This window comes from Antechinus flavipes, chromosome 3 (assembly GCF_016432865.1).
Source record: "Antechinus flavipes isolate AdamAnt ecotype Samford, QLD, Australia chromosome 3, AdamAnt_v2, whole genome shotgun sequence".
Lineage (NCBI taxonomy): Eukaryota > Metazoa > Chordata > Mammalia > Dasyuromorphia > Dasyuridae > Antechinus > Antechinus flavipes.
Window position 1 is genome coordinate 621,125 of NC_067400.1, and position 26,981 is coordinate 648,105.

The 26,981-nt window shown below is 57.5% G+C and overlaps 3 protein-coding genes across 5 annotated transcripts; 1 reads left to right on the plus strand and 2 right to left on the minus strand.

The window, feature by feature from the left end:
- The first annotated feature begins 54 nt into the window (after positions 1–54).
- Positions 55–7,908, plus strand: RPAIN (RPA interacting protein). Of its 2 annotated transcripts, XM_051991480.1 has the most exons (7): positions 125–548; positions 2,236–2,409; positions 2,693–2,753; positions 6,640–6,751; positions 6,844–6,907; positions 7,078–7,218; positions 7,686–7,908. In XM_051991480.1, exons 1-7 carry the CDS (start codon positions 471–473, stop codon positions 7,713–7,715), a joined length of 660 nt encoding a protein of 219 aa, XP_051847440.1. In that variant the 5' UTR covers positions 125–470; the 3' UTR covers positions 7,716–7,908. The 2 variants fall into 2 exon arrangements, with proteins under 2 accessions (XP_051847441.1, XP_051847440.1); XM_051991481.1 differs by lacking the exon at positions 7,078–7,218 and having other exon boundaries at positions 55–548.
- On the minus strand, positions 7,818–11,279 carry C1QBP (complement C1q binding protein). The gene is made up of 5 exons (XM_051991478.1): positions 10,971–11,279; positions 9,112–9,262; positions 8,793–8,883; positions 8,441–8,536; positions 7,818–8,263 (listed from the first exon to the last, which is right to left on the minus strand). Exons 1-5 carry the CDS (start codon positions 11,173–11,175, stop codon positions 7,991–7,993), a joined length of 816 nt encoding a protein of 271 aa, XP_051847438.1. The 5' UTR covers positions 11,176–11,279; the 3' UTR covers positions 7,818–7,990.
- Positions 11,280–14,867: 3,588 nt separating this feature from the next.
- Positions 14,868–22,511, minus strand: DHX33 (DEAH-box helicase 33). Of its 2 annotated transcripts, none has more exons than XM_051991474.1 (12): positions 22,260–22,511; positions 19,853–20,013; positions 19,387–19,614; positions 19,142–19,312; positions 18,809–18,994; positions 18,396–18,507; positions 18,022–18,181; positions 17,824–17,912; positions 17,602–17,732; positions 17,284–17,487; positions 16,813–16,899; positions 14,868–15,320 (listed from the first exon to the last, which is right to left on the minus strand). In XM_051991474.1, the coding sequence occupies exons 1-12, from the start codon at positions 22,465–22,467 to the stop codon at positions 15,012–15,014; spliced, it is 2,046 nt and encodes a 681-aa protein (XP_051847434.1). In that variant the 5' UTR covers positions 22,468–22,511; the 3' UTR covers positions 14,868–15,011. The 2 variants fall into 2 exon arrangements, with proteins under 2 accessions (XP_051847434.1, XP_051847436.1); XM_051991476.1 differs by lacking the exon at positions 22,260–22,511 and adding an exon at positions 21,789–21,992 and having other exon boundaries at positions 19,387–19,715.
- Between the last annotated feature and the right edge of the window lie 4,470 nt (positions 22,512–26,981).

Consider the following 26,981-nt stretch of genomic DNA (forward strand, 5'->3'; position numbering starts at 1 on the left):
GAGGCGAAGTCACTGCCTAACACACCTTCTGGGTCGCTCACCAATCCGCAGCGTAGCTGGAAACTCTGACTTTGCTAGCTTCGCTATGGAGGCGTGGCCGCTCGGGTTGGCCCCTCCCCTCTCTGGGTAGCCGCTTCCCGGGTTTGCGGAACCTTCTCAGAACTGCAGTCAGCCAAGATCCCTGCGATGTTGCCCTTGTGGCTGGAGCGTGTTTGTGGAGCCAGGACAGGCAGATATGGAAGGAAGCCTTCACGCCTTTGGTTTCGGTGTCTCTCTGGATAGGACTCCGAGGGGGAGGGGGAAAGAGCGAAAAGGTTGCGGACTACCATTCCCAGCATGCACCGGATGCATTTACGCACGCGCAGTTCGTGATAGGGTTATCGTTCCCGGTATGAACGGTGGGGAGGGGGGCCAGGAGGCGAAAGCGGCGGATTCGGTCTCCCTACGGACTCCTAGGGAGCCGGGCTTTTATGGAGGAGACGGTGCAGGGACGACGCGCGTTTCACAAGCGTCCTAGGGGCCCGGTCTGGAAAGAGACGTACCGGCAGGTCAGTCCTCGGTCGGGGTTCCTTGCCCTTCCAGTCAGGCCCCTTTCTCGCCCTCCCGAAGCTCTAGGCCCCGCCCCTTCCTGCCTCCTCTCCTTGGGACCACCCTGCACTTGTGCATTGTTGGTGGAGCTGTGGCGGGGTCTAAAACTGAGAAAACCATTGGGAGCGCTTCTAACCGAGAGTTCAGGACCTATTCAGACTGGCTTGGGTGAGGAGCGACCGTGGCTCCCTCTCCAGACTAACTAGGCGGTGGGCAAGGGCCAGGCCAGACTGTGTTTTAACAGGGTCTGCTTCTGAGGAGTAGAGAGGCTTTAGCCACCTTTGACTGTGATTCCCCATGTAGATCATTCCCTACCCAGTAGTCTGAGGGTTTTTCTAGAAACAAAGACCCGTGTTTAAAAATAAAAATAACCCAGAAATCAAAAAGAAATGAATGAAAAGCAGGGAAGCTTCCCCAGCATAATGTTTGCTTCCACTCATTTGCCAAACTGGAATTCCCTGTCCTGTCCTTCCGGTTCTTTTCTGACAAAATCTTGTCAGTTTGACTCTTGCTAACGTTCTCTTGAAATAACAGTAGCATTCAGAGCGTAGTAGGATACAAAAATCTTCCGTGAAAATCCCCCCATTTTGGATTGCCTTGGCTGTTCCATTCCCTCTTCGTTCGTCTTCCTCCTGGGCACCTCCAGGCCCGTAGAGTGGTTTGGGAACAGCAGATGCGCCATAGATGTAACATTTAGGAGTTTGCTTTCCCCTCCGAACGCCCCCCCCCTTTGGATCATGAAGTTAGGACTTTGTAAACATTTCCTACTCATTTAGTGCCTGAGGCATGTAAGACTATAAAATAGGCACGCAAATCAAACATTTATTGGTAACAAATCCGTACTTTTACGACCCCCATCTTCAGTTTCACAACCACATATGGAGTCATGATCCACAGTTTAAGAAGCTTTGATATAGTAGGTATTTAGGGTTCTTGGATAGGCCTTCTCTTCATTTCTTTCTTTTGTATTCCTTTTTCCTGCTTTTTTTCTTTTCTAGGTTTTTGACTCCACAGTTAGTTTGGTAATATCACTTGGTTAGCCCCACTTCCTTGCTGGTTTTTTATATATTTTTTCCACTCCCTTGTCTTATGTCTTTGGATTTAATCCAATTTTAGCTGGTTTGTTTTAAAAGAATTTAGTTCTCTATTTTTTCACCTTCTTTGGAGACTTTTATTTTTCCTATGCCTTCTTAAGTAAATATCTCTAAAGAACTCTTTTCTAGGAAGTTTTTCTCTGCTTCTTTCTCATTGTTTCCTTTCCCTTTCAATCTCAGTGTATTCTGAATTTTATTTTCTAAAGATGTTTTATCTTTATTATTCCTGTATTCTCCATGAGATTTAACTTTTGAAGTCCCTGGTTTGAGCTCTTCCTCCTCTCTAGGTTCTATGTCTTGCTGCATCTCTCCTTCCCACCCCCATCCCATGCCTCCCTCTTACAAATTTCATTTCATGAAGGACAAACAAGTTACATGGAAGAAGCATTGTAAGGGAAGTGGTGCTCTCTGCCTCCTCCCCCATAGGCCAGGTCATCTTGCCCCTTTCCCCATAGTTACCTTTGATTCTCCCACTTTGGGGGTTCGGGTCACGGTCTGGCCACTACTTACTAATATTTTCATATTTCAAGCTCACCTCTCTCTCTCCCGCCAGCGATGCCTTCAGAGAATGAAAAGCAGCCGGGCCCAACTCCTGGACAAGTATCGCCGAGTGGGAGGGGTCCACTGTGGCCTTATGGCCCAGGAGGTGATGGAGACAGAGTGGCTGGCTCTGCAGTCCGTACATGAGAACCTAGCGGCCCAGAGGCGCAGCAACAGTTTTGCACAGGTCTGTTTCCCCGCATTGGTGAGTGAAAGGAATAAGGGGGTATCTCCCGTACTTCAGAAGATTTGGGCTGCCTTCCAGGGCTGAGGGCCTGGAGTCCAGGTGCCTTTCTTTGGGTCAGTGGGGAAAAGGCCAGTGCACCAGGGGCTGGGAAAAGGCTGTTCTGAGGCTCCTTCCCCCTGCTCCCTCCAGGGTGGAAGCCCCAAGAGCCGTAACCACCCGCTAGGCCACAGGTGGGGAGCTTTTGGAGAACAATACCAACCCACATGCTTCCTCTGCTCTGTAGGTAGCAGATCCCGAGGAACTTGAGGTTTTGGAAGAAATTCAGCAGGAGCTGATGAGTCAAGGTATGGAGGCATGGGGGGGAGGGGGAGAGAGGTAGAGGCGTGTTGGCTTTGGATGCTCAGCCTCACTGGGGATGGGCTAGTCACAGACCTGTTCCATGTGCCCGCAGCCCCCCTGTGCCTCAGTGTTTTCCGGACACCAGCCTAGGCAAATGAGCTTTGGGTCCTAGCACAGACCTGGCTGGTCAGTCTTAGGCAGATCCTTCCTCTCTGAGAATCTGTGACCAGACTCCCTGGAGTGATAAGTCTGGATTACAAATGAGGAAACTGAGTCTGGGGCTATAAGTCACCCCACATCCATGTGCTCCAGAGAGCTTATTGTCTGGGGGCAGAGCAGACTTAGTAACACTCTCCCACACGTGGGGACTTTTAAAAGCCCCTTCAGGTTCTTCATCTATAAAGTGGAGGTAACAAGTGGCTGCCATCCCATAGGACCGGTGAATGGCTCTCGGAGGTTCCATCCCAGTGTTAAGGATACAGGCATCCAGCGTTTGGCAAACTCTGATGCTTCATCTGTGCTCGTTCACGTGTTCTAGGATTCCCTCCACAGCCCTTGGGCCAGCCAACTGTGGAATGGGGTGTGGCTTTGAGGAGCATCGTCCTTGGTACTCTCCTAACTGCCCTGTATTTTTATGAATCTCCCTTTTCTGAGGGAAGAGGGGGAAAGAATACAGACACATACACACACTATTCTCTCTCTCTCTCTCTCTCTCTCTCTCTCTCTCTCTCTCTCTCTCCCTCTCTCCCTCCCTCCCTCCCGTTCTGTGTGATGCTCATCTTCCATTCTTGCCTTGTGAACCTTTGAAAAAGCTCCAGTCAGCAAAAGGTGTGGGCAGTGTCTTAGTGGGATCCAGCCTGCTCTCTTCTTCAGCCCTAAACCCAGCTCACGGTCCCAGAAATGCATGTGATGTCCAGCCCAGCTCCACAGGATGCTCTTCAAGGGTAGGATGAAACATTCCATAGGCATTCTTCCTGCATTTGGTCTTCCTTGTGTGGATGGGAAATCTCAACTCCTTCAAGCAATTCTGGATCTCTTCCAGGTTCTATAAAACCTTGGAGCGTCAGGCAACCCCCATAGGGCCGTCAGCAACCAGAAACATATCTGGATCCCCCTTAACCCTAGGGAAGCCATTCCTCTTTGACCCGGACTGAGAGCTGGATGGTGATAAGCACCTTTGGGGAGGTTCGCTTCCCCATTTTTGTGCCTCATGGTGGGGAGGGGTGTCAAGAGGCAGATTTGTTTCCTTGTTCCCTCTTCCAAGGAGATCTTGATGTGTGGCTGGGAGCACCGTGATACCAGAGCCCAGGTGAGCTTGTTTTCGCTCCATCCCTCGGATCATTGTGAGACACAGAAGTCATCCATTTGGACCAGCGCCTTGCTGAAGCCTCTGACCCATACCTTCTGTCACTTGGCTCCAGATGACGCCTTTCCATGCTCCTTCCTGCCTCTCTTGTGAACAGATCTACTTCACATTGGGCGTGTCCTGCTGCAAGAATCTGCTCCGACACTCACCTTTGTCCCATTTGGGCATCGAAGAGCAAGTAGGGTCCCACAGCCCTGGATGCAGAAAGCAGGGTTTTCTCCATCTTCTCCTTTGCTTTCTGTGCTTGAGATCCTATGGGATGACCTTGCTAAACCGCTTCACAAGCTGACACTCCTCACAGTCCCCAATTGATGTGTCAAAGGAGAGGAACAAGCTGTTCTTGAGAGAAGCGATCCATACTTTGAGCAGCCACATGAAGAAATCTCCCCACTCACTCAGAGATGTAAATGAAAACAAGTTGGAGGTCCTGACAGTAAAGGAGAATGGCTAATGCTGACATTGTGGGGAAACAGGCTTACACACACACATACTCTCAAAGATACAGAAATGAGCAGAATCAGGATAAATAGCCTTTGGCATTCTGATTGATGCAATGCTCAGCCAGGCTCCAGAGGATCCGGAATCCAGCAACTCTCGCCCTGCTCAAGATGTAGGATATGATCTGACCGTGGGGTACGAGAGGAGGATTTGCGGGCACCGTATCCCCCTAAGGTGTTCCAATAAGTTTCTGTCCGGTTCAGTTTGCCAGAAGCACTCTGGGCTTTTTTCCTCAGTTCTGGGTGAGGTCACTAGCTGCTGACATCCACGGTTCAGGTTTTGAAGGACTTGCCCGGGACTGGTCCTTTGGGATATTCTCATTTGGGCTTTTGGTGTTTGCTGTGTGGCCTTCCTAGTTTCATCCCGTTTTCTCAAAGTCTACGTACTCGTTAGCAGTGACGCCTCTGGTTTTGGTGTGGAATGTCCTGATTGAGACAAATGCCTCGGGCCGGGGACCTTGGGAAGAGTTTCTGCTGTGGTTTCCTCTCTTTCCAGGTCTGGGCCAGCAGCTCAGTGCAGGATTAGGGTTAGGGTTATACTCACAAGTCAGTCTGAAGGGTGAGGGCCCCTTTCTCACTTTCGCCAGATGTCCCTGGGCTGCCTCTCTGCTTACAGCTTCTCCTTGAGAGGAGAGCAAGGATATGAGCCTAGAGGGGCCGATATTGGCTTGCTCATGCAGCAATATTAGGGTTTTGTTTTTAACCAAACTCGCTGTCAGACCAGGAAAGTCCCTTTCCCCAGTGCAGATCACCTTGTCCAAAGCACAGAACCGGACTTGTTGTGACTTCTGCCTTCTCCAGCTAGCCAGCATGTTTCAGATGCCAAATGAATCTCTGTGCTGCACTTCTGCTTGGCTTAGGGCCTCCAGGTCAGCATGATCTGTCTCTCCTTTGAGAAGCCCCTGGACTGCCTTTAAAGGCTGCCCTTACCTTTTCCCTTTTATCCCTTCACACAGTCTTCTGAACTGACTGTTCTCCTGCTCCTTCTGCCTCACCGTTAGAATTGTTCCACTTCCCGGTTCTAGTTGTCCTCGTCCTCCCCATCCCATTCCCTCCTGCCCCCCAGGATGAGACAGCCTCCTTTACTCCCAGCTGCCTTGTCAAATCAAACTTTTTACCTGTACATCCCTACTGGGATCCCCACAAATCAGTGAGGCAAGAACACTGGCCAAGGTTCCTGGCCCTGCTTGTTGTGTCAGGAACATTTCAGTGGGATGCCCACCTAGGAACAGTCTCATTCTATACAAACTTCCCGTACAGTTAGAGATGTGATCCACTTTATTTTCCATTAGAGTGCCATTCCTTGAGACTTTCTCTACATTCCCATGGCCTAGTACAGAGCCCAGTATTAACTAATCACTGTTCTTGGTGATGGCAACAGCCATTCTCTTGGAAAGAACTCAATTACAGGAAAGTTTCAGACCAGCAAAATACTATAAGAACGTTCTATCATGTTATTTATGACAGAAGAATAAGGTTCTACAGCAAGAACTAGCTGGCTTCAGCGCCTGGCAGAAAACCTAAAAAACCAAGTTGTTTTAGTGCCGAATGCCAAATGCAGCTAATTAGTTGAGCTTGATTGTTTTTAACATTTCAGTTGTCTCCAAAATAATAATTTCCCAGTCCCCATCTCTCCTGGGATACTCTGACTTGTTGTTCTCATTAGCTTCTCCTAAACAGTCTTTGTTAGTGTCGATTTTGTTCTGATTCTGTTTTCTCCTTAAAATGACCCAGGTTATTTTTATATTTCCCCCTTTTGTAGATCTTATTTACATTACTATGTGAATATAGTGTCTTGTACTTTAATCACTCTATGTAGTTCTGCCATGGCTGGGCGTATCCCCGCCGTGGAGTTACTGGGTCCAGAAGCACCGGGTTCTCTCCAGCACGGCTCTGCGCCCTGTGCCTGCTTGGCCACAGCCCCAGTGGCATTTTGCGCTTCTCAGAGCCCCTTGCAGCTCCCCTAACCATCAGTACAGAAAGCTTTCTATGCCCAGGATGGTGTCAGAGCTTTTCCTTCCCTTGCAGAACAAGCCTTCATTGAGGAGTATGAGAGGGGCCTGCAGTTTGATGACACTTGTCTCTGGGCTCTGCTGGAGGGGCTTCAGGCGGACGGGGTCATCTGCCCCGTGTGTTCCAGGTAAGAGCTTGTGGAAAGGGGGGGCGGAACCGGCAGGCCTGGGCCTGGCCCTTAAGCGGCTGCATGGTTTCTGAGAGTGGCTCTGCTTCTAGGCACAATCTGAGCGTGGTGAGAGGCAGGGTCCTGTGTCAATGTGGTCTCCACCTCTTCTCCCAGGTGAGCCCCTCCCTCCTAGTCACTAGTGAGGGCTGGAGAGATTGTGTGTCAGTACTGAGAAGTCCCCCCTCCCCCACCACAAGGGAGCCCAAGCCTAGGTGTGGGGAGCAGGCTGTGGGAGGCCCACGGGAGGGAGGGATGGCTTCCTTGACCACTTCCTCCCTCCTCAGTCTCCAGAACTGACAGAGCAGACCTTCCGAGCCCTCTTAGAGGAAAGCGTGAACAGACACAGCGAGACATGTGCCCACAGGCCCGAGTTTTCTGTCACCAGTGGAACAGAAGAAAGTGCCAGTCTTCTTTTGAGCTGTGCGGTACGGCCCTAACCCTAAATGTGCCTTCTGGAGAGCCCTCTGACCCTGAACCCTTCGCTGTCAGACTTCACTAGTCAGACACTGTCTAACCTGAAGGGAAGCAAGGCTAAGACAGTTCCTAGGCCTAGAGCTGGAGTTTGTAGTGGACCACCAGCTGACCCACAGCAGAGGATCCTGACACCCCAAGGATGACAAATTCTGAGTGTCAGGGCTCCAGGTTGAGGCTGGAGCTGTGGCTGGTTTGGGGGTTAAAAGGCTGCCCAGTGAGGTAATGAGGTTCCTCCCCCCAGAAGAGGACCCCAAATCAAGGAGGCTTCTTAGAGCCAGGCAGCACCCCTGGAGCTTGGGGACAATCTGGCTCCACAAAAATGCTGATCAGGCAGGTGGGGTGGGCTCCCCCTCCCCCCCAGTCTAGGACCAGGGCTAGCCCCAGGCCCCTTTAACCCCAGATTCTTCTCCATGGACAGGTCTGCGATACTCTGACCGTGCTGCTCTGACTGCCTTTCTCCCGAGTCAAGGGTCACTGTTCTGTGGACAATGCTGCTTATTCCTAGGTGTGGGGAGGGAGCCGAGGAGCCGGGCTGATGCCGCACAGGAGGGGGGGTCCAAGTGGTTTTATTTCTCATTTTGTGGGATGATGTACAAAAATGCCAGCAGAGCAAGGAAATAAAAGTGGGTTAGGAAACATAATTTATGTCTGACAGTATTTTACCAAACTTTCTCCATGATAGCTTTGGGTAAGTGTTCTCTCTGGGTCCAAAGTAGGGTCTCCCTACTGACACTTGACAAACCCTTTCAGATCTTCCAGGAAGTTGATGTATTCCTGGTGTTCTAAAGCTGTGCTGAGCTCAATCAGTTCATCCGCAAATGTATTGTCCACCCCTCGGTCAGCCAGGAAGTCCATCAAGTGGTCGTACAGGGCCCAGTCCAGGGAGTCTGTGTTCAGTGTGTAGTTTGTGTCTTTCCAGTCCGATTCGCTGGTGGGCTGAAAGCTAACTTCCCGGATAGAGAAAATGTCACTCTCCTCTTCCTCTTCCTGTCCAACCTAACGTTTGCAGAAGAGAACGAGACCTGAGCCGGCAATTCACTGACCTCTGAACCTTGCCTTCCCCACCATGACACAGGGCCAGTGTTGCTGGCCGGCCCTTGGTAACTGCAGCGTTTCCCCTCCCACCCAAGAACCAGCAAAGGTGCCCGCGGGCAACCCTTCCCTGGCCACTACCTCATCCTCGGGATAGTGGCAGTCCAACACGAGGGCCTTCTGGGTATCGTTCTTCACGACTTCCACCACAAAGTTCGGGGTTGATGTAAGTTCAGACTGCACCCAACGAAAAGACAACCAAGGTTTTAGAGAGCGAGAGCCCGGTCCCTCCAAAACAGAATTCCAATAGGGCTCCCCATCTCCTGCCCACACCTTGGGCCCCAGGAAGTACGCTCCCCTGGACTGGGGCTCAGCCGCCTCCAGGAAGCCCATTGATGCTCCAGAAGCTGGGGGCCTCTTTTCCCAACTAAGCTGCATGGCTCGATTTAAGGGAGCTCCCAGCCCATTTCTGCCCAGCTCAGGTTGAGCTCACCTCTTGCTCTTCTTGGCCTTTCTGCCCCTCTGATGGTTCATCATCAAATGTGGGCGGGATACTGTTGTTAATGTTGAAGGTGACTGTGATCCTGGAGCAGGAAAAGGAAACCAAGGGAGTGGGGGCAAGGTCAGAAGGGGCGCCACTGCGTGAGGGGCCTCTAAGGCCCCCCTCAACTCACACCCCCAGAGCTGGCGCACTTCTACGAGTCCCTCTTTGGCCACTTTTCTCCGTAACTCCCCTCAGAGACACCTCTAGAGAACCATCTGAGGACCAGCAAAGTCCCAGCCCCTCCCTGGTCCCCAGAAGCCCAACTCACTTCTCGCCAGCTAATTTCCGGGTCAGCTTGGCTTCTGTGCCTTGCACAGCCAGTTCCCAATCTCCCGACATCTTGGGGAGGGATTTGTGCTTCTGGATCTTCCTCTCCTCTTTGATCTCATCTGTCAGGAATTCGGCAAAGGCCTTGTCCCCTGAAACATCGAGACGGGGCACGCTCCTGTCAGAACTCTCTCATAGGCCTGGGGAGTGGGGGGCTAGATGCAGAGAAAGGGCGCTCCCCCAACCTTGCCTTAAACACTCACCCAGGGGCCGAGACAACTCTACAATAACAGCACGGATGCCTGCCTCCCGGGTCCCCTCCCCATCTAGCACAGGGGCCTGGGTTCCCTCTCCCCAGCAGCTGTGAAGATGAATCAGGAGGGACCTAAGGCAGCTACCCCAACCAGGATCAAGTGGCAAACGAGAAACGGTTCCCCAAATAATTCCTTCCTGATCCAAACACTCGATCGGGGCCAAGATGAAAAAGTCCCTGGGCTGGAGGAGCGTCCCATGAAATGAGGGCACTCAGAGGGACATAGGTGCAAGGCATCTGTTTTGGAGTGATGGGGGCAGAGGGAGGACTCTTTGGGAGGGGAGGGAGCAGTGGCCTCCAAGGCAGACAGTGAAAGGAATTGTAGGAAAACGGACTGAAGTCAGGCCTTTTCTTCAATCTGGGTCCAGTGCACATAGAGGGGAGCTGCAAAGACCTGGATTTTGGCAATCCATATTGCAGGCCAAAAGGATTTCTTTCTCAGGACTTCTGCTCTGTGGGTGCCAGGGGACACAGCCAGTTTTTCTTTTTATCGTTAACACTGAGGACTGCGATTTGTCCCCCACTCTGTCTCTTTTTGTGCATCTTGCTCTCTGGACCAGGACCATTATTGGCTTTTTTCCCCATGTGACTCATTTCCTTTGAGTCCCAGTTTGGGGAGGGGAGGCATTTATAAAGTCATCCACAGCACGGGGAAGGGAGTGGGGGAGGGGGAGCTGGTGCCCTCATTTAAGAGAGGAGGAAAGCCAGACTTTGGTAGGTCAGGGGGCCCAGCCCTGACTAATACAGGGGTGCCCCGGGCAAATCTCCCTACGTACCTGGAGAGGGGCCCCTAAGGAACAGGCGGTCCGCTGTGGGGCACATAGGTGTTTAAGAAAGGCTTCTTCCTCCCTCCCTCCCCCTTGGATTACCCCATGACGGGGTCCGCCTTCCAGAAAGGTGTTCCTCTGTCGGGGGGATGGGAGAGGGGCGGGAGTCTTTATCATTTTTCTTATTCAGTGTGAATCCCTGGTTTTAAATTAACCCAGGACGCTAAAAGGGCAAAATCTCACATAGTACACTGAAATCACGGATTCCTTATCTCTCTTTCACTCACACACGTACGCACGCGCGGTCACAGACGGAACTTATGAACAGTGTAACAAAACAAACTAGGAACCAAAACAATGTATCAGGGCTCGAGATTCACAGAGGAAATAGAGATTCACTCTCGATCCCCAGGAGGGGTTTCCCCAACATTTCACTTCCAGAGTCCATTAAGAAAGGGGCTCAGTCTCCTTTCTGTCCTCTTCATGCCGCCCCCCAATTCCAAAGGCAGAGGGACAATGAGGAAAACCCTGGGGGCAGACCGCCCTCTCTGTCTGAGGGTCACTCGGCCCAGTGCTTCGGGTCAGAAAAACCCGAAATAGCCAAGTCTCAGAAGCCAGCCGAGTCCGATGCGAATAGACTCGGATAGGCAAGAGGGGGAGGGGATAAACAGCGGGAAGCGCCGAGAACGCCCGCGGAGCTGGAGCTGCAACTGGAGGGGGCGGGGCCACGTGCGTCCTCTCTGGGTTCCCTCTTCCCCTACGCCCCGGTCGCACGCTTACCTTCGGTGTGGAGCCCGCCGCACGTGCACGAGCAGAGGCCGGGCGCGCGACGCAGCGGCTGCAGGAGGCTGGGACGCACGGGTCCCGGCTGGCCGTGGATTCCTCCACCCAAAAGGCCTCCGAAGGCGCGGGTGGCGGTGGTCACGGCGGGGCGCAGGGCCCGGGCCGCGGGGCGCAGCAGTAGGGGTAGCAGCAGCGGGGCCATGACCGAGACACGCGGAGGGGGTGGGAGCGACGATGAAGACCGGAAAGACAGCGGAGGGCGCGAGGTACTTTGGGAAATATCCGGGCCGGAAGGGCACGAGGTCGCCCCGCCTCGGAACTTCCTGCGTCCTCTCGGAGGGTCATAGCGCCCTGCGCTTGCGCGGAAAGGCCCCGCGCGATGATTGGACGTTACCAATGAAGTCACTTCCGGCTCTAAAAACGGGGATTTCCTGGAGTTCCCCAGAGTGCGGAGAAGCTGAGGGGGTTTCCCCGGTTTTCCCGGAACCCCGCGCAGTCCCGCGTGCGCAAAGCTGACCGTGCTTCCCCCGCCCGTTTTCTGGTACCGCTTCTGGGGTGCTTTTCTGCATCAGACCCCTTTCCTTTCCGAGCTCCCCCTTGCTGGGCTCTGCCCTGGACCGCGAGCGCCGGGTTACATTGTGTCCAAGCTGCGCGTAGCCGGCTTCGCGCTGCTTGGAGGTTACTTTGTATCCCAGTCTTTCCCCAGCCCGAGGTTACTTTGTATCCCCCCGAGGTTACGCTGTATCCTCCTGCCCCGGGGCACGCAGTTCGGGAGGAGATGCCTTGTTACTCGCGCTTGTGAGCTCTGCAATTTTGAGACCTACACGCGCGCCCCCACGGGATTGGACGCGTCCCTCCGGCCCTGTGCGCGGCGGTGCCCTGTCACCCGCGATGATCTGTGCAGGGGCGGAAACCCCCTGCCCACCTGCGGGGAGACGGGCGTCGGGCTCGCCGCAGGTGGCCAGACCAGTTTCCGCGGCGGTCGATTTGTGACGGTTTTTTGTTCTTTTGCTCTCACAGTAAGGAAGGGAAGGGAGGTGGGAGGGAGAGAATTTGGATGTAAAAATACAATTCAATTTGAAAAAGAAATTGGACATGACTCCCAACGAGCTCGTTGTATAAAAGTAACTACAAGAAATAGAAAAATTGAGGAGAAAGTTGGATAAATGTGTATGTATACTCACATACAGATAGTGAAGTTTTCTTGGCAAAGATACCGGAATGTTTGCCATTAACTTCTCTAGCTCATTTAACAGATGAGGAAACTGAGGTAGATGAGGGTCACACATCTAGTGTCTGAGGCCAGATACTTCTAATCCACCGTGGCCCTTAGCTGCCCTGATTTCACACCCACCCACCCAGCCCTCCCAATAGATCCTACATGCACGTGATGATTCGAACAAGATTAAGGACCAAGAAAGGCTTCCTTTAAAAAGGGGGGTTCTAGCTGGATGGCTGAAGGAAGAGTGGCCCAGAGTAGGGAGGCACCTGAGGGACAAAGACACCCTCCCCAAATTGGACCTTCTTGCAGCAGGGCAGGGATGAGTGACGGCCAGTGTTGACTGGGAGAGACACAGATGTTACACTGCAGTCATCCACTGCCCGCTGAGCTGACACGTGATGACAACCAAGAGCCAAGCCTGACAGCGAAATTGGGGTACTAGGGAACTTAGAAAGGGGGGAGAAAGATGGGCTCCTGCTGAGATGGAGAGGGCACCGGACAAGCTGGACTGTTAATGGGCCAGAACTCTGACCCTGAAACCAAGGATTCTTATAAGTACGAAGTCAGTAGAATTGATGAGACAATAGTTATCTAATTTAGGATTGCCTCCAGAGCCCCCAAGAAAACCTCACCAGGAAACATCACATTTTAGAGATTACACTAGACACGTGGCTCAAGATGTCCAGGAGGAAGCTGGGATGTGAAGGTAGAGGGTGACAGAGAGGCTGGGACAGGCAAGGGAAGGTCAGCACAGATTTGTTCATTCAATGTATGAGACAGCTGAGGGCAGCCAGCAAGGGCAGAGGGGGCAGGGGCACCCAAGGTCAGCAAGCGAGGCCCAATTCCACAATGGAAACCGAGGTCCAGTCTGAGGAGAACCAGGAGGGAGCAGTGCCATGAAAACCTGGCATTCACAAAGGACCGATGGACTGAGCTCACTTTGGGGACAGCGGTTTTGGGGACCCCACAAGGCCAGGAGCCAGACTAGGGGGCGGCAGTCAGAAGCACTTTTGTGGGCATCTGTTCTCCAAGTTTAGCTATAACAGGCAGAAGATGGCAGGGTTAGCAGGGGCTAAGGAAGCGGAGAGGATTTTATCAGGATGTTTCTGGGCAGCAGAGACAGAGCCCGAGAGGCTGAAGTCAGAGTGGGGACCATGAGGGGAGGGGGATGGAGGGGGACTGGGCTTGGTTGGGGTGAGACCACTTCACCATGTGAGAAGGGAAGGACAGGGGGGAGGGGGGCGCTAAGCAGAGAGGTGCACAACTGCCAAGCGGCAGGAGGGCCCAGGGAGGTCGCAGGGGCAGCACGGGGGGAGCGTCCAGCTGCACAGGTGAAGGGATCAAGGGGACGCATGTTGGGACAAGGCTTGGCTGGGCCTGGTCGGGGATCTGATGAGTCAGGGGAGGGATTCAGGAAAGGCCAGTGCAGAGAACAGGGGTCACTGAGGGACCGCCGGGGCTCATGATGAGCAGAAGAGAAGACCAGAGCAGGGGAGAATCTGCAGGTCACGATGGTGATAGAGGGAGGTTGGCCAGCAGATTATGGCAGATGGTGCAGGTGGCCCATTTGTGAGTGAGCTATGGCCCTGTGGGTGGATGAGGCCCTCCTGGGTCAGGTAGGTGACTTAAGAACGTCCGCCCGAGGGAACCGCAAGCACGGTCCTCCCTGTCGGCCTGCCTGGGCCTGCGGACCTCCATCTCTCTCTCCCTTTGCCCCTTCCCCCTTCCCAGTTCACATCCGTGCGCCTTCTCATAAGCATCCAGGGTGTCTTTGCCTGGGGCCCAGCAGAGTTGGTCCTCCAGCAGCACTCTATGCGCCCCGAAGACTTCTGGGATCCAAGAGCTGCAGGCTCGGACCCTCACACCCAGTGAAGGATGGGGCTGCTAGAGGGCGCAGTGGAGAAAGCACAGCCCAGAAGTCAGGAGGACCTGAGTGCAAATTTGACCTCAGACACAACACTTCCTGGCTGTGGGACCCCAGCCAAGTCACTTAACTCCGACTGCCTCAGGGAAAATAAAAGGAAAATAAAAATAAAATGAAATGCAACGGAGGCACAGGCCCATCCGACCCAAGTTCTACAGCTTCTCTGGGGGAAGGGGGAGCGGGGGGGGCTCTCACCATCAGTCCCCCCGTCTACCTGCTGAAGTGCATCCTGAAGCCTGGCACAGGGCCGAGCAGGTGCTGAGCAAGGACAGAGCAGGAGCCGCCAGGGACTGCGGAGTCTGGGGAGGTCTGTGTGGCAAGGGGCCGAGCGAGGCGGTGAATGCACCCACGGCTCCCCGGGGACACCCGAGCAAGAATAACCGCCAGTAACATCCAGAGTGCCGGACCATGAGCCAGGAAGGCGGCCTTTGCTACCTGCCCCTGCGCCGGGAAAGTCTCATCTGCTCCGCCGGCCTCAGTTCCCACAGCACAGAAATGGGCACGACAGCTCCTAGCCCAGGGATGCTGGAAGGATCAAAGGAGATGAGAAGGCGGGTGAGGCTCTCTACTAGACGCTGGAGCTTAGAGAAGGGCCGTCGCCAGCAGCAGTGAGGGGGCCAAATGGGGACCGGGAGAACACCCCGGGCTCCCCAGCGCCTCTCTCCACCCCCACCACACACAGTGCTCACACCCATCCCGGGACGCCCAGCAAGCCCGCTGGATGAGCTCAGTCCAAAGGGATCACCTCTTTTGTACAAATGTTACAAAAGTAAATTTATTGCATCTTTAATTGAAAAACTGTATACAGATAAAAACTGGAGCCAAGCAAGACAAGACTGCTGCCCACCAACCAGCGATGAGCCCCACCCTCCTGCCCGGCCCCTCGCCCCGCTCAGCTCCGGGCAGCCCTCATCTTCCTCCGGAAGTAGTCAGGGGCCGCGTCGTAGAGCCAGTCTGCGTCGACCACACAGAGGTCCCTCATGTAGCACTTGTTGGTGGACAGCAGCTCGTTGTAGGTGACGCAGGCCGGTTTGCAGTGGAAGAGCACGGAGGACGGGTGGATGGACACCGGCTGGCGGGTGTCCACGGTGACGTAGCTGCCGTCGGGCTGAAGCTCGGCCGTGTTCATGAAAAGGCCGTGTGCCAGACATCGGCGGATGTTGCCCGTGTCGGCCCGCGAAGACTCGATGGGCATTGCCATCTGTCCGGGAAGAGGAGAAAGACGGCCCGTGATCCCCCGATTCTCCCCAGGGCCCTGTGTCCCAGCTGCCTGGTCCCCCTCAGATCCTCCTGTCAAAGGGAGGGGAGCGACCTCCCGGGCTGAGCCTGGGATCAGGAGGCCGCTCTACTGTGCTGCTGCTGGGACCCCCGTCCCACCAGGACGCTGCAAGTTCAGCTGAGAGCAGAGACCTTCAGCACCGGAGCCAAGGGCCTGAGGTTCCCTACAGAGGGTCAAGCTGCAAAAAGAGAGTGCGGACGAGGAGGAAAAGGCTACAAAGATCCAGGAGAGTAGATGTGGACAGGAGGCGGCTAGGAGGGAGGCCAGCTGGAGGCTCGAGCTCTGGGAGGCTTGCCGGGGGGAGAGGGAAGGTTGCCAACAAAAGGAGGACTGCTGCTCAGGAGGAGGCAGGGGCCGGCACGGGTGGCCCCTCCTCGGGCTGAGGTAAGGGCAGGCCACAGTCAGCGATCCCCCAAAGATGCCAAACCTAAGGCCCCACGATGTGCACTGGCCTGTTGTCGGGTTCCCTCAGCCAGTCCTGCAGACTTCGTTTTCTCCCCCACTATGGGCTTTCTCGAGGCTTTCCTGACGAGAAAGGGAAACCTAGGCTCGGCCTGGAGGTGCAGGGGATGAGCCAGCACACTCTGGTCTCCAGGACGAGGCTCCCGGTGCGTCTGCCCGGGGCAGGAACTCCTCCGTGGAAGACGCGCTCCCGTGCCTGGGTCTCTCTGGGACAGATTACTTGGGAGCTATTACAGGCGCCACCGCTGCCAGAGACCACCTGGGGGCAGCCTGCCCTGCGTCACCCCCATTCAAACGCACACCCGGCCAAATCTGACCCTATGTTTGAGGAAACCAGACGGAAACCTTGGCTGGAAGTGACAGTTCCTGATGGGCCGGAGCCCCAAAGAGGGGGCCTTAGGGACCAACAGTCTGCTTGAAAGGATTCCCCTCAAGTCCCACTGGACTTGTGAGGGCCCCTCGCCCCCTTGAGCCTAAAGCACGGACGAGACTTGGGGCAGAGCTGGACTGCAGCGAGGCGACCCGCGCAAGGTCACCGGCCTGACCTCCTCCTTGGGAGCCATCCATTGGCCAGATATTCAGGACCAAAGACGGCCCTGGCCGCAGCAGGAAACCTTGGCTCGGACGCACATAACTAGGAAGTCAGCCCCTTTGCTCTGGGGGCCCACAGTTTAGGAGGAGCAGCTGGGCCTGGAGAAGGGTCCGGAAGAATCGGCCAGATGATCGGCTGTGGCTGCCTGGCTGCCCAAAGCGTTTAAAGCCGTGGGCCTCGATGGGCTCCCCAGCAGCAGGGAGCACCGAGCAAACCGGCCACCTCTTAGCTAACCCTGATGGCCCAAGCCCGCAATGGCCCCCGCAGTCCCGAGACCTGAAGAACAGGCTGAGGCTTGGGCCCCCCGGACGCTCAGAGGCTCTGCTGTGGGGCACCGCTCCCCCTCCCCCCCAGCGTTACCTTGATGCAAATGTCCCGGAGCTGGGCTCGGACTTCGGCCACAAGCGTCATGTTCTTGCCGTTGACAAAATTCTCTCGGCACCATTCCTGGGGATGAGCGAGCGAGCTCAGAGCCCTCCCAGGCCCAGGAGGCCACCAGGCAAGCCACGGCTTCCCCAGCCTGCTCCAGCGGCCGTCCTGGCCCCCCCTCACCACCCTTCCCTTGGCCAGGGCAGAGGCGGCCAATCCCACGGTGCATCCCAGCCTCGGCCCAAACCCCGGCAGCCCCCGACAATCAGGCTTGTTGCCGGCCTGGATGGCTGAGCGTGCCCCCCCAGCAGAGAGGTGCTGGACTAGCGGGGCAGACCACGGCCTGCACTGCCATGACCCGGGCCCGCCAAGCAGCGAGGTGGCGGGGGGCCGGCCGGCCGGTTTCTAGTCCCAAGCTCAGGCTGGGGGTGTCCAGGCTGTGGCCCCACCCCAAGGGCCTACCTTGTTCCCGCCCACGTTTCGGAAGGCTCGGTACACATTGAGCAGGGTCAGGTGGTCCCCCTCGCTGGAGACGAACTTCTTCCTGGCGCACTGCACCTCATCACGCCGCGAAGGGGGGTTGTGCAGGACACTGTCCACAGACAGCAGGGAAACAATGGTCAGTATCTCTTCTGTGCAGTGGAATTTGGGGGAGAGAAGGATGGTCTGCAAAGGACAAATGGGGAGCTGCTGAGGCCCGGACCGCGGGCCTCCACAGGGCCAGGGCCTTTGGAGAGGAAGGACCCGAGAAGCGGGCCCGTGGCCCCAGCAGGGATTTACTTTGGCAAACTTGGGCTCCAAAGGGAAGGCCGCCATCTTTCTTCCAATCGGGGTCAGCCCTAGTGGTTCGTCCTTCTTCTGCTGGATGGCCCCCAGCAGCTCCAGCTGCTCCAGCGCGGCCTGGAGATGATCTAAGGGGACAGAGTACAGGGAGGAGCCCGGGGTCTCCTGAGATCCGGCCCCTGCCTGGCCCGGGGCCTCCCGCAAAGGTCCCGCGCTCACCTGGGGACGGTTTAGACATGAAGTCAAAAGTGAGGACGTTGGGGACGCGCAGGGCCAGGAGCTGCAGGAGGACGCTGGCCAGGTTACACCTAGGAAGAAGCCCAGTCACCGACCCCTCTCTGAGGCCGGCAGTCCGCAGGGAGGGGCGCCAACCCGAGCCAAGGAAAGGGTGCCGGAGCAGCGGGGGGCCCTTCGCACCTCTGGATCTCTGGAATCGTCATCTTGTCAAACTTGTCGAACTCGTCCTCCGTGTAGAGGCGGTAGCAGGACCCGCTGTCCTCACGGCCGGCCCGCCCCGTCCGCTGCCAGGCCTGCGTCTTGGACACCCGCTGGACAGCCAGCACCTCGAGGCCGCTCTCTGGGAAGGATGAAGTTGGCGCCGTCACCACCTCCAGCGCACCCCTGGGCGGTCTGGCGGGTCCCGTGAGGAAGGACGCAGGGAAGGGAACCGAGGGGAAGCAGGGCCTTGAACCTGGGCCTGAGGGAACCAGCCTGGAGAGGACTGGGGCAGAGGGAGGGAGTCTGTGTGTGTGTGTCTGTCTCTCTCTCCCCCCACCCCTGCCGAGACTCACCGGGATTAAACCTCTTGGCCTTGACCATGCCCGTGTCGATCACGTGCTTGATGCCGGCGATGGTGATGGAGGTTTCCGCGATGTTGGTGGAAACGATCACTTTGCGAGAGCCCTGAAGGATGAAGAGTGATTTGGGCCCGTGGCTGGAAGTCCCTCTGGGCTGGCCCAGTCTCCCCCCCATGGGTCCATGGCAGGCGGGTACAAGCCTGGAGCGCCAATGCTCATTAGGAAGGGGTCATGGGGAGCGGGGGATGAACCCTGTAGCCACCTTCTGGGCCGTCTCAGAGCACAGCTGTAGGAAGGCAAGGGGGAGGAGAGCAGGAGCCGAGCTGCCGGGAAGCCCCCCTCCAACCTCCCCTCGGCCAGGAGACGCCCCGCGATCGAGTGTCGAGGCTGCCTTCTGCCATACTGACCTTGGGGGCCCCCTGGAAGACCCTGAGCTGCTGGGAGCTGGGGAGGGAGGCGTAGAGCGGCAGCACCAGCATCAGCGGGCAGCCCTCGGGCAGGTGCCGTGCTATATCTCGGCAGGCCTTGCAAAGGGCCTCGATCTCTTCCTGACCAGTGAGGAACACCAGGATGTCCTGAGAAGGCGGAGCTTCCTGGGTGGAGGCGGGGTTAGGATTAGCAGGCCCCTGCCTGCTGGCAGGTCCCAGCCAGCCCCAGGGCAGGAAGGGAGCACCCTGACCCAGTCTCTCTCCTCACCTCCCTGGCCCACAAGGACCCTCTCTGCTCCCCGGGAACCCCACCTGGTGAATCTGGAAGATGGACACCAGGGCGGCGTGGAGGTAATCGCTCTGCGGCTGTTTGGTGTAGTAAACCTGGATGGGAAATTGCCGCCCCTCCACGTAGAGAACGGGGGCACCGTCGAAGTAGCGCGAGAAGAGGTCCACGTCCATGGTGGCCGACATGACGAGGACCTAGGGGACGAGGTGGCTCAGGGAGGCAGGGAGGCAGCGCGCGGCCCATCCCGAGGCCCGGCCGCCCGACTCACTCTGAGCGGAGGCTTCCTCAGCTCCTTCCTGCGGCGCTGGGCCGACTTCACCACGCCCAGGAGCACGTCCGTGTGGATGGTCCGCTCGTGAGCCTCATCCAGAATGACGAAGCTGTACCTGCGCAGCAGAGCATCGGCCATGGCTTCCCGAAGCAGCATCCCGTCCGTGAGGAAGAGGATTCTGGTGTCCTCAGAAGTGACGTCATCAAAGCGGACAGAGTAGCCCACCTGCAAGGAGGGAAGCTGAGCCAGAGGCCAACAGCCGGCCCCCGGGAAGCCACAGGCTTTGACTTCTGGCTCCATTGATGTTCGAGCCTCGGTTTCCACATCTGTAACGGGAAGGGCGATGACTTCGGAGCGACCAGCCCAGAGCCAGAGCTGCCCCAGCTGGAGTCCGGGCCCGGGGGCCAACCCAGCTAAAGAAGAGAAACCCAGATCAGGCCCCCATTCCAGACAAACTACCCACCAGCTTGCCCAGTTCTGTCCTCTTTTCCTCGGAGACTCTGGCGGCCAGGGAGATGGCGGCAACTCGGCGAGGCTGAGTCACGGCGATCACGCCTTGGCGGCCCAGGCCCGCCTCGTAAAGGTACTGGGGGATTTGCGTGGTCTTCCCCGAACCAGTTTCCCCTGGAGAAGGGAACAGGAGAATGCCTTTCGTCACGAGAGTTCAACTGGGGACCACATTGGGGTTGCAGAGTTAGGGCGAAGACCACTAACAGGTCAGAGAACAGAGGGGAATGAGGGGCTGGCACTGGCCCTCGAGCTCAGGGGCCACAAGGGCTTGCTCCAGGGTCTCACACACAGACATGACTCATCCTGAGAGGGGACGTTCCGATTTCAGATGCACAAAGGAAGAAACGAGCTTCTCTAAGCACGTGGGCCCTAAGACAACTCCCAGGAAGAAACACAAACTTCTTTTTTGGCTTTTAAATCCCTTCATGGCCATTTTTAGTTGTCTCATACTTTACTTGCCTCCACTCACCCCAGGAGACTGGATGGCCCAGTGGAGTCAGGGAGACTCATCTCCTTGAGTTCAAATCTGGCCTCAGAGACTTCCTAGCAAGGTGATTCTGGACAAGTCACACAACTACTCTGCCTCAATTTCCTCATCAGTCAAATGAGCTAGAGAAGGAGATGATGAACCCCTCCAGTATCTTTGCCAAGAAAACCGGCAGTAGGGTCACGAAGAGTCATTAATAAAAACCACGCTGGCCAACTTGCTGTCCCACCTTCTTAGCATAGCTTCTCAGAATCCCTGGTTTCCTTCAAAATAAAAAACCCCAGGCCGAAGGTAAAAGGGAAGGATGCCTCTCGTCACCCCACCAGAATACCCTATTTGACTTGAGATTCTATAAGCCTCTGAAGCCCCCCAGATCAATGATGGAGGCTGGGACATTCCCAGAAGCAATCTGAGCTCTAAAAGAAAACCTCATGTCGAGGAGATTTCTAGAAGGATTTGAACCCACTCCCTCTTCAGTCTCTCCTATCTCCTTCAGGCCCTGACCCCACAACAGAAAAGACAATCAATGAACTCCGCTGTGCCCAGGCCCACTGAGTTCTCTACCCTTCTCTCCGCTCGCCAACCAAGCCAGCGCTCTCGCACTTGTCTGAGACGTGAGCTTCTCCCCTACCACATACGCCCAAAGTCCTTGACATCATCCCCCACCACACACACAGCCTGTGGTGCCCTCATCTTTTTACCTCCTGTCCCAGAGCCCCTGAAACCATCCACCCCATTCTCCAATTTCTCATCTCTCCTTGGACTGCAAACGAGCCCAGCCTCTACTCTCGTCCTCTCTCAGCAGCCTCTGGAAAAAAGCCCTCCCAACTTCCGTTGCTCTCTTCTCACTCGCTGGGGAGCCCTTGGCAATCTGGCGGCCTCTTAAACGCCAGGAATCTCTTCAGTTTTTCCCTCAAGCTTCATCTTTCTCATTCTCTGCCTGGGACACAGGCGACCACCCTTCGCTGGACAGCCTCGTCTCCGGGGATTTGCGAGCTGGGTTTCTTTTGTGGGCTCAGCGTCCATGGGGAGCAGACCCCAAGGTCCTCGCCTGGGTCCTCTGAGGCTGGGAGGCCCAGTGACTAGTCAGGAAGACCCATACTTATTAGTTGGGGGGCTGGGAACCCAACCTCGCTGGTCTCAGTTCTCAACACCTACTTCACAGCTTTTAATGAAGTCCAAACCGATGTAAGCTGCTCTGCGAGCCTTCAGGCAACACAACACCAAGGCCACTAATGCTCTCCCATCTCTATGCGGAGGAGTCCCGGCCCCTCTATCCGGGGCCCCCCGGGCGTCTAAGCTAGGTTATCTTTCCTCCAGTCCCCCAGGCTCACACCCAGGAACCCCCTGGGCCCCTCCCCCTCGCACCCCAACCTGCCCAACAGGTGCCAGTCAATTTCACCTGGCGGTGAATGCACCTCTGCTGCAGCTCTGGTCAGTTTCACGAGAACGTCTGTTTAATTTCACCTCCGCGCCATCTCTCCAACAGCCCCCTCCTCTCCCTGGCCCTGGTCACTGCAGGAACTGCTGGGGGTCCTCCTGCTTCAAGTCTCCCCGCTCCAATCCATCCTAGAATCACTGGAGCGGTATTCCTAAGGAGCAGGTTCCCCCCATCCCAACCCCGATAAACTCCAGCGGCTCCCTATGGCTTCCGAAATCTACCACAAAAAAGCTGTTCGCCATTCGAAGCCCTTCATAACGGGTCGTTTCCCCCCCCCCGCTGCTTCCAACCGGCCCAGGCAAGTCTCAGAGTTCTCACTGAGCACGCGCACTCTCCTCCTCAAGTCTCGCTTCGCGAGCGCGCATCTCCCCTTTCCTCCGCCCTCCAGCCAGCAGGGGGCGCTCGATCGCTCGCACCGGCCCCGGGCCTTACCAATGAGCACGGCGCACTCGACGCTTCGCAGGCGGGCCAGCAGCGGCCCGCGCGCCGTGAAGATGGGCAGACTCCGACGCTGACGCTCCAGGGCCTCGGCTCCCAGTGGCGGCCGGCGGCCCCCGGGCAGCATAGCGCCGCGGCTCCCGGGGAACCCGGGGCCGGCCCGGAAGCGCTTGGCCGGAGGAGGGCCGTGCTCCTCCGGCATCGCTGGGGAGCAGCGCGCGGGGAGGTGGCGCGCGTCTGCGCACGAGGGCTGGTTCCCGAAATGCTCCTGGGCAAGAGAACCCGGGGAGGCGGGGGCGGGGCGATGAGCTCTAGGTGCGGCGGCTGCGGGAGGAAAGAGGAGCGCGATGCTTGCTGGGATTTGTAGTCCTGGGATTTTCGCGCAGCGGCGGGCTCCAGCTCTCCCTCCCGCGGGGGTCACCTCGAACCCTGGCCAGCGACAGCTGGGCGGGACCATTACCCAGCCCGGACCGTGCCTCGGCTAGGGAGCAGCACCACGTGGCGTCCCGAAAGGGTGTGTCCAAGGATTCCCCCACGTTAAGCGCCTGGGCACCTTACGCGGAGCTTTCCTGTGCTCTCATTTGAGCCTGGGCCCTGTTAGACTCACTTCACAGCTGGGGAACCGTCTGAGGGACTGTTTCTCTCCCCCTCCCCTCCCCCCCAACAAAAACAAAACTAGTCCGGACAAGAGCGAGAATTTCAGCAGGTCTAGGAAGGGAGGGGGTGGCGGTGAGTGGGAAAGGCTTTGAATGTCCGGCGGAGGGCTCGGATTTGGTCCTGGAGGCGGGAGGTGACGTGGTTGGAACTAGCTTTAGGAAGGTCCCTTCGGAGGATGAACCGGGGAGGGGCCGGGGAGACCCCCCGCACTACTGCAGTAGTCCAGGCATAAGGGAGCGAGGTCTTGGCTGGGGCCGGCCCGAGGGTCCCCGTGCCCGTGGCCGGGAGAAGGGGAGAAGAGGGCATGCTGAGAAAGGGCCAAGGGGACCGCGGCAGGTGTTTTATTTTGGGGTCCGACCTGCGAGGGAACAGGAGAACGGGAGGCCCGGGAGTCTCACCCAGCGGAGAAAATAGCTCAGTCCCGGAGTGCGGAGCTCCCGGCGCGGGAGACGCGCTAGAAGTGCCGGGCAGGGGTGGGAGGCCGCAATGGAGACCGCCTGGTTGGGAGTTACAGGGCAGTTTGGAGAAGTGAAAGACCGGGCAGAGGAGGGAATCTCCAGGGGCAGCGGTGGGTGAAGGACCAGGGAGCCGGCCTCCCTGCAGGAGAGTGGCCCCTCCGGGGCCGAGGGGGCGATGGGGATCCCTTCTCCCCTCCGCTGGGGCCCTGGCATTCCCTCTGGCAGGCCGGAGCCAAATGGCCAGTTCAGAGGGCCGGGGCTTCTGCTCTTCCCCAGCGCCCACAAGGCAGCTCTTGGGAGGTTTGGTGGGCTGCCCGGCCAGAGGTGAAGGCTGACCAGATGCCTCCTCAGCCGTGCCCCCAGGGGCACAGTGCCTGGGCCTCGGGACCCTCCTCGCCCTTCAGTTATGGATCCGTACGCCTTTGTTCAGGGCCGTGCGACCCAGCTGCAGCGGCCAGGAAAGGGGACCCGCACCCTCCATCAAACACTGTCAGAGCAGCGGGCTGCAGCCTAAGCCTGAGGTGGGGAGAAGCGCTGCCCAGAGAGTGGAGGGAGGAGGGGGCGCCACAGACCACCCCAGATCCACTGGGGGTCCCATCTGCCCCAAAGCGGAGGCAGCTCCCCAAAGGGGCCCCCTTGACCCGGAGCCCACCTGGCCCAGGCCGGAAGCCCTCGTGGCGCCCCCCTCCCAAGCCTCCCTCTCGGGACTCCTGTGGCCGGCCTCTCCCCAGGCTAGATGGCAAACTCTGGGAGGGTGGGGGCTGCCTTTCCCTGGGTTGAGTCCTGTCTGAGCGCGCCAAGCAGAGGGAGTACTTAATAAAGGCTTGTGGACTGACCAGTAATCATCGAATGCTCTAGATAAAAAAATAAAAAAGGAATAAACGCTCCAAAGAACGCCTGGACAGCCCATGGTTTCTGTGCGCTGGTGCAGCCGCTGCAGCTCGGGGCTAGTGGCCAACCTGGCCCTCATTGGGAGGCCGAGGGCTCCTCCAACAGGGAACGTTCTCTCCCCTCTTCGTCCTCTTCGGGGCGGGACCTGAGATCTTGGCTCCTAAGGGGATCTTGGGGTCTCCTGCCCCTGCCCCCATGCTTCCCTTAGAGGAGACAGCCCCCATCTGTTCCCTGGGAGCGTCCCCAGAGGGCACCACGGAAGGCTGTGGCATTTGCGGAGGCGGAAGGGCACATGGCGGCCCAGCCACACTCACCACAGAAATGGCGCAGGACCGCCAGCCCCTCCCACTGGTCCTCACGAAGTCACAGGCTGGAGAGCGGGGCGGGGGGCGCTGTGGGTCACATCCAGACAAGGGGCCCCTGTGAGCTCGCTTACAACAGTCAGCCGGCGGAGACAATCGGCTCAAAACAAAGGCATTTACTAAAATGACCGAGGGAGCACTGGAGTGTCAGTGGGAAGAACGGCACAAAAGTCAGGCAGGAGGGGAGCCCGGGGCCGAGCACCACAAGACCCTCCTCCTGCCGGCGACCTCCCGCTGCCCCGCTCCCCTTCCCAAGTGCCGCCCACCTGCTGAGTGGGTCCCTTGGCGGATGCACCCTTCTCATTCAGTCCCCTTGGCTTCCTCCTTGCCATGACTCCACGCGCACCCAAAGTGTGGCGCGTCCTCCTGGGCGAGCCGTTTGTCTGAGATGACTGACAGCGGGGAGAAGCCAGAAATCTAGCCCATCATGACTGTCCTGTGGCAGAGGAGCAGGGAGGGGTCACACTAAAGGGGGTCCTCAGCTCAAATTCTCTGCAAGGGCCAGAGGAGGGGACTCTGTCCAGCCAATGGCCAGCCCTTCCATCCGGCTGTGGAGGGATGGCCTGGGGGAGACTCTGCAAAACCGCTGCCACCGGGTCTGTTCCTTCCCCTTCTGGGGTCTGGTCTCCTGAGGTCAGCTCTCTGATGCTCTTTTTGCCCCAGGACCTGGGCTGAAGCTCAACAAGCTCAGTTCCGGTGGCTCCCTATTGCCTGCAGGAGCAAATACAAAATGCTATTTCGTTTTCAAAGCCCTTCATGGGCATCCTAACCCTCCATCCCGCGCCCCCCGCCTCCTGTCTGGGCCACAGCTCTGGCCATTCTCTGGCTACCCAGCCCTGCTGGGAGCCCCAGCCAAGACCCCACTTCCTCCTTTTGTTACTTCCTGCTTATCCTGTACATTCTCCCCCCTTGGTCTGTGAGCTCCTGGAGGGCAGTGACTGTAGTCCCAGGGCCTGGCACTTACTGACCGGGTAAACTGAGGCAGCCCTCCCCTCAGGCCTCTGTGCCAGGGCGTTTCCACAAGCGTTCCTCTGCTTCTCTGTCCGCGGTTCGCAGCAGCCTCTGCTCCCCCAACTGCTACCACTTTTACTTTTGTTGGGGGTCTCCCTTGGGCCCGCCCCCCGATTCCTGGCTCATCTCCCTTGAGCACACCTTTTTAATCTGCGCTAAGGATGTCTTCTCCCCGCCCCAGCAGCTCTCTGCCCCCACTTTAATCACCAACAGAGTCTTATTCCGACTCTGATATCAGATTTACCAGGGCTCAGACTTGGGCTGTTTGCGAACAGCTTCTGGGCTTCTGGGAAAGTGAGCCGTGACACTTGCTCTCCTGGCCCCGTCACCCGTCCCTGCGGGCCCCAAGCAGCGGGTCTCCTTGCCCAGCTTCTCGCTTTGCATCTGCTCCGCTTACAGCCCTTTGCAAAGGGAGGCATCCTTACCAGTCCGGTGCGTCCCGTCCCTGGCCGGCGCCTCCGGGCTCCATCTTTGACTTGCTGTTCACCCCCATAGCCCTGGGAGAAGCTGTGGAGAGGTCAGAGAAGGGGGGCTGAAACCGGCCGTCAGAGGAAGCTGCGGGAGACCAGGGGCCGGTCCCCGCCCAGGACGGGGTCGTACAGGGAGCAGGCAGGGAGACAAGGCGGAACGCGACGGGTCATTCCCAGGACTTGAGCAGTGAGGGGGAGACAGCGGCGGGTCACGGCGTGAGGAGTCGGAGGCAAGACCCGGGTGTACTGGAAGGCGGAGGGAAGGGACGATGGACGGGGCGCGCTCTTGGGGAAGACTAGAAGGGAGGGGCTGGCTGGGGCGGGGGCCGCTGGTGCTGAGAGGAAGGGGGCAGAGGCTCCTAGTGGCCGACCTCCATTTGTCATATGGTGGGAGAAGCGGGGGTTGAGGAGCGAATTCACGCTGGGCCAAGCTGTGAAAAGTGCAAGTGAGGAGGCCGGGGAAGGTTCTGGCAGGAACCTGGGAGGGCATGGGTCGGGGGGGCATTTCTATGGACATGGCCACGCCCAGGACACAAATACAAAAGTGAGCCCCCACGTAGCGAGGACGCGCCAGCCCCAGGCCCAGTTCTGCCCGGGAGGCTGCCCGCCTGGAAATAGCCAAGAAGGAACACCAGGCACACTTGGAGCAGGACCAGGGGGCCTTGGCAGACAGACAGAAGCAGAGAGGGGCAGGGCCCCCTGGTTGGCATTGGGTGTCAGGCTTGTGGCAGGCTCGGCCTTCCCCCAAGGCTCCATGCCAGCTCAGAGCTGATTCTTGGGTGCCCTGGCAGAGGAGAGAATGTTCCAGGCTGCGTGGGGAGGGGGCATCTCGGGGCCGTGCTTTTCACCAGGCTTCTGCTTGGCATC

What these genes read in the sequence shown, in the direction of transcription:
- RPAIN (XM_051991480.1), top strand. Translation starts at nt 471, where the DNA reads ATGGAGGAGACGGTGCAGGGACGACGCGCGTTTCACAAGCGTCCTAGG. An exon ending in GTCTCCACCTCTTCTCCCAG is followed by an intron (nt 6,908 to 7,077) that starts GTGAGCCCCTCC and finishes CTCCCTCCTCAG; the next exon opens with TCTCCAGAACTGACAGAGCA. An exon ending in GTCTTCTTTTGAGCTGTGCG is followed by an intron (nt 7,219 to 7,685) that starts GTACGGCCCTAA and finishes CTCCATGGACAG; the next exon opens with GTCTGCGATACTCTGACCGT.
- C1QBP (XM_051991478.1), bottom strand. Translation starts at nt 11,175, where the DNA reads ATGGCCCCGCTGCTGCTACCCCTACTGCTGCGCCCCGCGGCCCGGGCC. An exon ending in CGGAAATTAGCTGGCGAGAA is followed by an intron (nt 8,884 to 9,111) that starts GTGAGTTGGGCT and finishes TTCCTGCTCCAG; the next exon opens with GATCACAGTCACCTTCAACA. An exon ending in AAGGCCAAGAAGAGCAAGAG is followed by an intron (nt 8,537 to 8,792) that starts GTGAGCTCAACC and finishes CGTTGGGTGCAG; the next exon opens with TCTGAACTTACATCAACCCC.
- DHX33 (XM_051991474.1), bottom strand. Translation starts at nt 22,467, where the DNA reads ATGCCGGAGGAGCACGGCCCTCCTCCGGCCAAGCGCTTCCGGGCCGGC. An exon ending in TCTTCCAGGGGGCCCCCAAG is followed by an intron (nt 18,508 to 18,808) that starts GTCAGTATGGCA and finishes TTCATCCTTCAG; the next exon opens with GGCTCTCGCAAAGTGATCGT. An exon ending in ACGATTCCAGAGATCCAGAG is followed by an intron (nt 17,913 to 18,021) that starts GTGCGAAGGGCC and finishes GCTTCTTCCTAG; the next exon opens with GTGTAACCTGGCCAGCGTCC.